This window comes from Coloeus monedula (genome assembly GCF_965178545.1).
Source record: "Coloeus monedula genome assembly, chromosome: 7".
NCBI lineage: Eukaryota > Metazoa > Chordata > Aves > Passeriformes > Corvidae > Coloeus > Coloeus monedula.
Window position 1 is genome coordinate 7,255,543 of NC_138787.1, and position 11,266 is coordinate 7,266,808.

General features: G+C 37.0%; 1 protein-coding gene across 1 annotated transcript in view; it reads left to right on the plus strand.

The window, feature by feature from the left end:
- The window catches only part of ITGAV (integrin subunit alpha V), a 46,070-nt gene extending 34,804 nt beyond the window's left edge, over nt 1-11,266 (plus strand). The window contains exons 23-30 of the mRNA XM_082285147.1: nt 684-764; nt 1,707-1,812; nt 2,460-2,618; nt 3,522-3,635; nt 3,945-4,058; nt 4,151-4,258; nt 5,300-5,422; nt 5,802-11,266. Coding sequence (XP_082141273.1) covers nt 684-764; nt 1,707-1,812; nt 2,460-2,618; nt 3,522-3,635; nt 3,945-4,058; nt 4,151-4,258; nt 5,300-5,422; nt 5,802-5,897 — 901 coding nt within the window. The 3' untranslated portion in view covers nt 5,898-11,266. The remainder of the gene's footprint in view (nt 1-683; nt 765-1,706; nt 1,813-2,459; nt 2,619-3,521; nt 3,636-3,944; nt 4,059-4,150; nt 4,259-5,299; nt 5,423-5,801) is intronic.

The following is an 11,266-nucleotide window of genomic DNA, read 5'->3' on the forward strand; positions in this document are numbered from 1 at the left end:
AAGAAAATTCCTTTCATGACCTGTGGATGCATGGAGAGCGAACAGTGGTGCGATGGAACACGGTGATCACAGTTCATAGTGACAGGCATTACCAGGGTATTATCTGGAAGAGGTTTTAAGGATCACACCACTTGGCTTAAACTCACAAAGCTCGATTTCCAAAGCTGGCTTAGTTCCTAGCAGAGCAAGTCTAGTCTCTAAAAGAGTGAGGTATTTACAGGTCAGGAGGAAAACACTGTTGCATGTGTTTGTTGATTACAGCAGCAGTGAAGAACAATTAGAAGACTCAAGAAGGTTTTTGTAAAGGAAATTGTTTGGTTAGGGAGACAGAATAATCAGATGTGTCTAAAGAGGTCAGGATTCTGTTCCCAGCACCACTCTGAGGGGGGAGTGTCCTCTGTATTTTCTTGCGTGACAGCCGTAGAAGAGAGTCAGCATTAACTTTGTGTCCTTCATCCTCTCCCTGCTGAAGCTCCCCCAAACTGTGCAGAGGGTGGGACTTCCATGCATTTAGGTGAGAACTTGCTGGAATCTGGTCCTTAGTTTCTAACAAATGTGCTTTCCTATAGTGGCTCAGGAGTCATGCTATGATGTTACATACAATTACTGTGAAGTGTGGAGGGTTTTTTTATTAAATACTTTGCTTATTTCATTTAAGAATTTACCTTTTCTTTTCCCTGCAGTTCCAACCTGTATGACAATCTGAGCCCAGTAGCATATTATCAGGCTGACCTTGCTATTTTAGCAGCTGTTGAAATTAGAGGGTAAGCAATACTATTTTAATAAACATTTTTAATGAGCTTTGCACATTTGCTTCTTTAAATTCACTGAACTTCCTTTCAGATCTGCATAAGTTTTCAGGAAGGCTCAGGGAATTTTTAATCATAAAGACCATATGGTTCTCTCTAGCCAGCCCTTGGACTTTCAGATCTTAAATCATTCTAAATAATTACAAAATTAATTCCAAAAAGGAATATTGTGCCTCCATTACTAGAGATATTTTTTAAAAGAAGAAAATATCACCCCTCGTGTTTGCAGTTCTACATTTCTGCTGGTCACTTTTCTCCTCCACAAACCTGACTGGGGTTTCATCTGAAAACTCCTGAAACCAAAGTTGAAAATCCTATGGAATTGAAGTTTGCAATGTCCTCACCTTCTTCAGTCTCAAGCATAGTATTAATGTTGTAATGACTTGGTTAGTCCGTCACCTCTCCTTGCCAGAAATCTATACATCCCATCCATAAGCTGTACAGTCCTCTTCCTTAACCAGTTAAGTTGGATTCCTGAGTCAAAATTTTTTAAGTTTTCTGCTACATTCATTATTGTAACGAATTTGTTCGGTATCTGAGAGGTGGGGGATGGCGCACTGGAAAAGCATGATTGGTATCTTCACTGTTTTCAGGGCATGCTGAATTAGTCTTAGGACTGTACTGCTAAGGTTCTACATCATCAGTATTTCTCATTGTAGTCACAGTATTTCACACTGGTTTTTGGATGACATGTATGTCTCTCATCATCTTTTAATGTAGAGAACAGAACTGAACATTTAATATTCAAACCACTTCTGTTCTTTTGTGTTTTATATAGAGGATGAAGAAGTGGAGATTGTATTTTAAGCGTGTTGGGGTTTTTTTTTTAGGTGTTCTAGAGAATCACATTTATTGTTTCATACTTGCTAATAACAACTCCTTTGCTCTGCTGTTTAGTGTGTCGTCCCCTGATCACATATTCCTTCCTATTGCCAACTGGCAGCCAAAGGAGAATCCCGAAACAGAAGATGATATTGGGCCTCTAGTTCAGCATATCTATGAGGTGTGGAATTACTACTGATTTCAGTGACATGGTTCTGTGATAAATGAATATAAATCATTTGGTGTAGCTTTTCTCTGGAGTAAATTATGATTTTTTTCTTTTATTTTGTCTTGCATGTAAGGAAAGATTTTATGATTTTTTAATGCTGGGCCAAAAACTGGTATATCCAAGATGGGTTGGAATGCCTGCAATTAGTGTAACAGGGGTTGATTACCCACATAACTACACATATTTTATTTTATTGCCTTTTGAAATCTAGGTGAAACATTTGAAGTAATGTGAACTCAGGAAATGGCCCATGGGTGTCAATTATTGTACTCTATCTATTCTGAATCACTACTCTGAAGTCTTTTGCTCTGAAAAAGTTTAAGTATTTAAAATTTCCCTAAAAGAATTACCACAGATTTAATCTAGGTTGTTTAATTAAGCAAAACTTACCAAGAGAGCTGTGTGAATAACAATAGTTAAAATTGTTACCACTTTTAGGTAAAGTTTTGATGCTGTTGCCATAAATGGGGGGGGTGGGGATGGGGGTGGGGGTAGTGGCAGTACCACATTTGTGGCTCAAATATGAAGTAACTATATGCACATTAATAGAGAAAGCAGAATTATTTTTTTACATCTGTAAATTTTGTTTTCATAATCAGCTGAGAAACAATGGTCCAAGTGCATTCAGCAAGGTGATGATGACTCTGCAGTGGCCTTACAAATATAAAAACAACACGCTCTTGTATATTGTTCAGTATGAAATTGATGGTCCCATGAACTGCACTTCTGACATGGAAATCAACCCACTGAAAATTAAGGTAAGCAGGACTTTCCCTTTGAGTGGAATGAAGGATGTTTGGTTGTTTTGTAAACAGTTAAAACAGCCAAATCCCTGAGAATATGAGAAACTGAGATAGTTTTTCATCTGTGGCTGCACTTTTCCACAGTACATGTCAATGTATATACCAGGTGAAGTAAAAGGTAAACAACAGTTAAAAATTGTCAATTCAAAGATCAGTTTGTCTTGTTTACTTTTATTGTGGGGTTTTCTTCCTATATTTTTTTTTAACTTCAAGGCTGTTCTGTATGAGTTCTAAGTCCAAAGCAATGGAATTATAATGAATGTGGTCATGAACTAAAACCTAAAACATACCAGATGCTTTTGGACGGTTTATCTAAATTTTCTGGGTTTTGTTTCTTGGAAGAAAATGGTATATATTTTTTTTACATTGCTAGCTTATTTATCTAGGCCCTCATCCAAAGGTCACAAAAGGCAATAGGGGTTAGCTATGACTGCCAGCAAAACATGAGATTTACAGAGCAGAAGAAACTCCTTTTTCCTAGGCTGGACCAGATAAAACCCAACAAGTTTAATTGAGTGTAGAGAGTTGAATTCTAGGATAGTTTAGAACAAGCAATAAAAATCAGTATGTTAGTTGAAGAAGAATTTGAGCAAAAGAAGGACTGAGGGAAGATATTCAGTGTATAGAACAACAAAGAATACTTGTGTATCTTTGATAACAAAAAGCAGTTTCTGTGAATATATAAATATGAAGTTCCTGTGCTTCTGCTGTACAATTTGCAATGATTTATTTTCAGCCAGAGTCTGAAGAATAGCCAGGATCGAAAGAGAGAAACTTGCACTTAGGTATTTTCTTGACCTTAACCTTGAAGACTGCAATTATCTAAATCGTTGTTTGGATTCCCTTGGTGTATCCCAGATTTCTGCTCCCAAGGATGATGACAGGAATGAAACACTTGGCAGGGAAGATCACCGTGACCACCGCATCAGCCGAAGGGATTTAGCTGCCGTGGAGGGGGATGTGCACACTTTGGTGAGCTCTCAGCACTGAGATGTTGACAATACACCTACAATCCTGTGCTAAGTCCTTAAAAACAAATTTAAGGAAGACTTGTCCTTTCTAAACATGATTGGAAATAATCTGTAATAGGAAATAAGCATATTACCATGTCACTGTCTTTTTAACTGCAAACTGTAAGTAATTATCCACTACTGGGGGTTATTTAATGTATTTTAATAGTTTATGGTGCTTTGCCAGTGTAGGTTTATGGGTAAAGTAATGCCATTAATGACTTTCAAAATATTTTCATACTTGGAATATCCTTCCTATTTTTATACACAGGGCTGTGGAACTGCTGACTGTTTAAAGATTGTCTGTCAAGTTGGCCACCTGGAAAGGGGAAAGAGTGCAATATTGTATTTAAAATCACGCCTTTGGACCCAAACTTTCATGAATGTGAGTGACTCTGAATATTCTGTCACTGTTTCTGAAACATTAAAAGTGATTTTTGTACCCACATGCAATACTAATTTCTTTTTCTTACACAGAAAGAAAATCAGAATCATTCCTACTCTCTCAAATCATCTGCTTCTTTCAGTGTTATAGAGTTCCCTTATAAGAACCTTTCCTTTGAAGATATTCACAATTCTACAGTAGTAAGTAATTTACATCCAGTTTGAGTTACATATATATATATATATATATACATATACACAATCACTTCAAAATTAATGCAAAGACAATTATTGTTGAGTAGCATTTTTATGGCTTGGTATAATTTTAATTTTATAATTTTTTATTTGTTTCATGTATTTTTTTCAGTTGTACACATACTGTTGAAGGTAAAACAGACTGGAGTTGACAATATTTGTGGCTTGAAAGACTTAATTGAAAATGAAAAAAAAATTATAGCAAACAGTCCTAATGTTCCTGTTAATGCCATTGTTGTTAGAGAAATAGTTTCCTTTAAATTCGTTTTTGGCTGTAGTAGCACTTAGAGCTTGAATAATGAACTTCCATTATATTATATGAAGTACTATGTGAGTGTGGAACAAAGGCCATCTGTGCCTCAGGGGGTTTCAAAGGGAAAGGAGATGGGGTGCAAACAGAAGAATGTAGGCCACTTGTTTGGGCTGGCAAATTGAAAGTTTTTGGTAAGCATTATAGGATTAAGAGATCTTAAGGAAAAGGTAGAAAAGGACTGTGATTGTCTTATTTTTGAATATGGTTTCTAATGCCTATTATTAACTGGGGTTTTTTCTCTCCCAAAAAAAAAAAGGACTTGATTTTTTGCTTCAGAAAGTACTGCCTTTTGAGATAAAAAAAGGAAAATACCTGAATTTTTTTTCTCTAATTCTAAAATATTTCCAGATTACTACAGTTTTACTGAAAATCATCAGGAATTACAGAAGATATGTTGCCATGTTATCACTGATTGCAAAAAAGCAAACCCAAGCAAAATAACCCCCAACCCCCTGTTATCATTTAATTTTAAAATCCTATTAAGTTTGGGTTAGTGAATTCTTTATTTCACCAATTAATCTATGACTTTTGACTCATACTGGAGAGAAAAAATAATTTATACTGGATTAAGATTATAATCATGATAGGATAAAGGTATACAAGATGTAAACTGCATGGATGAACTCAGCATGTCACTGTGATGCAAAGTGTGGTTTATCATGTTTTTCTGTTAGGTTGCTACAAATATTACATGGGGCATTCAACCACAGCCCATGCCTGTGCCAGTGTGGGTTATAATTTTGGCCGTCCTAGCAGGGTTACTGCTCCTGGCTGTTCTAGTGTTTGTCATGTACAGGGTAAGTACTGTGTTTGCGGGGATTTGTATTGTTTGCTTTTCCCTACTAGTGATGTATTATTCATATAGTACCAGCAGTTCGCAGAAATGCCTTGGTCCCCTAATCATCTGAATCAGTTAAGTTTTTGGAACAACGGTAAAAGCTTTTCAGCTTTTTCAGGAAGAAGCTGAATAAAAGAGCAGGTCTGTGATAGTGCTGAGCTCAGTTTAATTTTTCAACTGTTTAATTTTTTTACTGTCTTTGGAGGTCAGAAATGGGGGAAGACAGTAGGAGTGAAAAGACAGCTTAATCAGTTAAGATCTGATCATGAAGGAAAGAGAGAATGTGTGTATGTTTTGCAAATCACAATGCAATGTCCTAATTGTTCTCTGAATCACAGATGGGCTTTTTCAAACGTGTGAGGCCACCTCAGGAAGAACAAGAAAGAGAACAACTGCAACCACATGAGAATGGGGAAGGAACATCAGAAGCTTAAGCAGAGTTTTATCTGTAAGACATTCTGAAAAGTACACTTGCCTACATCTTGTTTACAAATACTGGCTTCCCCCTTAATGAACAAACACTCATGAGTGCAGAGCAGCTGGCCTTGGAAGGCATCAGCTTGTGCAAAACAAGGGCAATACACTTAAATCCTCCCTTCTGTATTACCGCCGTTCCTACTGCCACTAACGCATCCGCACTGACCCGTGTGAGAAACTCAAGTAAGAGTTGTGCTGGGATTTTGCTTACTGGGACACAGGAAACATCATCTTTTCTGATTCATGTACTGACTCTCCATGAATTGCTACGCAGATTCTGCATTTGCTCTTGGAGCCAACAGCTTCCAGAGGTGCTTGCTGGGTTACACGTTTGGTTTCAGTTGTTTGTGTTGGAGTACACTACATTTCACTGCCTGGCTCTTGAAAGTCAGTTGCACAAAAAAAAATATGAATGTAGCTTATTTCACAGTACTGAAGAATGTTCTTTACCCATTAGCTCTGATGATAATTTTTTCTCCTGCTCAAGAAATAGGAAATATTCAGTGGAATCATTTACATGTGATACCTGTTCTGCACACCTGTTACCCTGCCTGCTCAGTCATCTGTCTTGTGGTTTCCCCCTAGACCTTACAAATACTGTTCTCCAGGTGCTCGGTCTTTTACTGTAGGGTTTGAGCCTACAAACACCAAGTGAGCGATAAAAATCTGGGGCTGATGTGCTTTGTGTGGGACTTGGGGAAAAGATTCAGGGCAAGATCCCAAGACTCTGCTGTGTATTTCCACAGAGCAGGATCCAGGTGTTTCAAAATTCTTGGCAGTATGGATGCATCCATGTACTGCCAGGGACAAGATGCTGGGCTGTAGCTGCCAACAGACATGTCTGAGAAAACCCGTGATGTCCACAAGTCAAACCTCCACAGGGTTTGAAGTGAAGGCTGTAAATTTCTTATTGTATTTTGGTTTCTAGCAAAACACTGGAGGGAACACTGTGTGACAGGTTAAGTGGTGCACTGTAGGGAAGCTGTTAATCCTCACTTTCTCTGGTTGGCCATGCCCAGGTGCAGGATGGAGTGACACAGGGGCTGTTTAAACTAGGGTCTCTGCCAGCCACATCCATGGATCTGGATCATGGATCTAAAGTACACCAGTACTTTAGCCACACTCACACCTCCCTCACCTCCTGCCCTGAGAGAACAGTGAGTCAAATGAAGCAGAGAAGAGCTGGCAGTGCAAAAGGGTTCAAAAAGTAAAGGTTCATTTGGCTTGTTTCATTTCACCCATTCATTGTCTCATTGACTTGTTGCATTTGATTCATTCATTGTTTCAGTCCCTGCATGTTTCATTGCACAAGACATTTCCTTACACAAGACATTTCATTATGTTCAATACATTTCATTACCAGAAAAGACACTAAGTATTTTGTTTCACTGTTGTTTTTTAAACATACCAAAAGATCAGTGGTTTAAAGCCATCAGTTTACATCACTCTCAGCTTATTTCTCTCACCACTGGTGTAGTAACATGAGGCTTCCGACACTGATTGACACGAGAGCATTTTCTATGCATTTCAGTAGACAAGTAACTGCAAATCAGGAGGTTGTTCAGCTTGCAAACACAGCTAACTGTGCTGCACAGATCCTAGAGCGGACATACTTAAACTATTACTAACGTGCCTTCTATGAGATGTGTTTATTCTCTTTTCCAAAAAGGGAATAAATTACAGTATAAACTCCCTGTATACAGCCAGGCACACAAAGGAAGACTTCTACTGTACTTACAGCAGTGAGATTTCAATGTAGACAAGCTCTTAAAGGGGCAAAAGCTCTGGTTTGATTTTGTACCTTGGGGTTTTTGTTCACAGCTGCATCTCCTCCATACATACAGCAGTGCCCACAAAACCCAGAATTTTCTGAAATGAGCAGTTTGTTTCAACTCTTATTTCTGCATCCTTTCAGAGATTTAAAATCCACCAATGGCTTTTGTTGTTAAATCCATTCTTACTCGCTGATCCACGATGGCATCCGAGTCTGTAAGGAAGACAACACAGAGTCTGGGGGGACCAGTATGTTCACCAGATATAGGCTTGCATATTTATCCATTTACATGGGTTTGGTTTAGGCAGTTTGTTTAGATAAAATTAGTTTACATGAAAGGGTATAGGGCATAATTCCTCTTTCACTGAATTTTCAAGGTCTTCAGTGTGGCCAATGTTTTATTTTTGTCTGTATTTTTAGTATTGTTACTCATAATGTAGTAGAGAATCAGGAGTCAGGCTTTGATCCTGGCCTCAAAATGTGACTTTGATGAAACAGCATTTTCAGTAACTTACATGGGCTTGTGGTTCACACACTTTGTCAGCTGATTATCTATGTGCAAGAAGATTGGTTTTACCCAGTCTTAATCTTAGTAGGGTAAGAGGTTTAAGAGACTGTCAGACAGATTATAGCTCTAATTCTTACATGTGTGCTTTCATTACATGTACACTCCATGGTGACTTGAAATTTGTTGGACTACTTGCATGTGTAGGTGTTAGTAGATGAAAAAGAGTATTTTAAAAAAGCATGGTCAAGATCCCTCCTGCTCATGTGGATGGGATACCATAGCATTGTTAATGTCAGTGCTAACTGCATCTTAATTTTACTGTGGCAACTGGAAACTCATTTTGCTGATTTTCAGGATAAGAAGGTACATTTTATTGGTACAACTACTGTAGCTATGGAAAGTATCTTCCATTTTTGAAGTTACATAAAGTAAGACTTATTTAAGTGATTTTTATTTCGTAAAATAAAATCTTCATCTTCTGCTGGAGAATGAAAGCAAATAAAAAGATAAAAATAAAAGACCCCAGTAGCATATGTAAATGGAGTATAGAGGTTACTTAGTGAGCATAGATGTAACACCTCAAAATTCAATTTAAAGTAACATTTGTGTTTCAGGGAGATTCCAAACTGGAAATTTTCCTGAATGGGGGTGCAGGAAACTCTTGATAGCATGTTCTAGATTCAGGAATAAGATTCCAGATTATGTATGCACTTGTGTCAGTATAAATTTCATAATGACTTACAGGCATTGATGTATTCTTACAGCACGTACTATAGAATGATGTTAAAGCTTTTAAAGAAACTTTAAAAAAGATATTTCAGAATGAAATTAATGCCTTTGATTCAAAATTGCTGTGAATAAGATGCATACTGGGAGCATTTAAAAAATACAAGTACAGCAACAGAAAATTAGTCTTCTTTTGAGAGCTATGTTTCAGAAGCAGATTTTTTTATGACTATAAAATCAGCAGCTGTGTAATTATTTAGACAATAAAAACATTTTAAAAGAGCTATATCTTTTATAATGAAATATGAAATTATTTAAGTACTCCAGTTTGCAATTAATGCAGCATCTCATGATCAATATTGAAAAGTGACTTTTATTACAGAAAGCATATTATCTATATTTGACAATATTTAGAAAATGTAAAGTGAGGAACCTAATATATAGGTTTACATTTGTTTCAAGAAACTATGAAATCATGGAAATAGCTTTTGTTTAAGCATGATTGTAAAGTCAAATATGGGCTATATTTATCAATGTAATTTGAAATCTTTGAGGAAGTTTGCCAACGTTGTCTGCCAAGTATCAGGTTTTTTCTGTTTTAAGTCTTGATGTACACATTGATCTCTAATTCACATAATTCTTGTGAAAACTTTAGAAAGTTTACTACATGTGCTCTTTCTTTATAAAACATTTATTCCAAGCAAAGGTTTTAAATATTTAGTTGTTTCTAAACTTGTGTCCATGCTTAAATAGTCTTAAAGGGTATTTTAAAAATACTTCAGCTATAATCAGCATGCTCTTGGTGATTTGAAGGAATCATGCTGCACTTAGATTCTTGCAGCATTAGGGTTTGCTGTTGGTTACCCTGACAAAGCCCTGCACTATTTTTTCTTACACCCTCCCAGGCAGTCACAGAGCAGCATTACCCGGGTGAAAATCAAGGTAGTTTTTGTTTTTGGTCCAGAGTAACGTGACCCTTTGAATGTGATTGTTTGTGTTCAATGCTGCTGGCTGTTAATGAGTCAGAAAAAAAGTATTTTATTAAAGAAAAACAGGAATCCAAAAAATAAAAAAGTAGTGGCAGAGACCAGATGAGGCTTACAGCAAAGAGATGATTTTGGTTTGTTTCTGGGATGTGCAGAGCTGTTAGTCTCTGCTGGCAGTGGCCCCTGTCACACTGGATGCCACAGGTGGGATCATGGTTATTGCTGAGCTCTGGTAACCCTCACGGGTGTGAGTGGAATCTGAGCTCTCTGGTACTGAATCTTTAGCCTTGAACCTCCATGTGCAATATAATATGGTCTGACTTGGTTCACTGCTGAGTCCTCTGCCTAGAAGGGCCTAAGAAGGGCCGTGGTGTTTGCTGGCTTAGAGTGGTCAGTATTTGTAAGGACATGAACAGAACCAGCGTGCTCAGTGGAGGTGATGAATTAATGGTTTCGGAAGTCTTTGATCGCCCACATTGGGTGGAGCAGGATGTACCTCCTAAAGTGTGTCCAATACTAACTGGAGTTCTCAAGAACTGCTACCACCTTCTTTAGGTCCGTTGTGGAAGATTTGACTAGAGGCTGTACAAAACTGGGCTTGAGTCTGTAGTACTACTACTCTTTCATGTGATGGTGGTATTTAGGTGTATTTTTTTCCAATGTGTAGAATTTTAACATAACACAGGAAAACTAGCCTGTCATGCAATGACTTCTCCAAATACGCTGCATTAAACGTGAATAACTTGACCCTTGGCTTTTGCAAAGTAATGGAAGATTTAATGTAGCATTTGCATCTTCAAAAAACTTTTACAGGTTTTGCTTTTCTAGTCTGTGAAGGAGACCTGTATTTGCTATGATACAAATGTGCTGAACATGTAATGTTTTATTTTTTTGTAATGGAATTTTTTGGCCTTTTTTTGTGTTTGCTCGTGCATTAAATCAGTAGAGCATTATTTGCACAAGCAAAAAATTAACGTACTAACAAGAGTGCTGCATTTTATGTTTCTTTGTCATGCAGTAAATACTTGCAGCATAAATGGGAATATTTTCAGTTACTATGAATTTGTTTCAAAGGTCTTCGGTACATTTAAAGAGAGCAATATACATTTAAAGTCACCTTATTTTGTATTAAATTATAAATTGTGCAAAAAAATGGGTATTGTGTCCCAGTAATTTTGTACTGATATGAAATATATAGCTATTAAAGCTATGGTTTGCTTTTCAACTCATTCTTTTCATTCTAATGCAAATTTGAGTGTTTTTATTAGGTTGTATTTTTCTATGTATATATACAATTTCAAAATACTATGATTGGGTAAACTGAAAAATGTA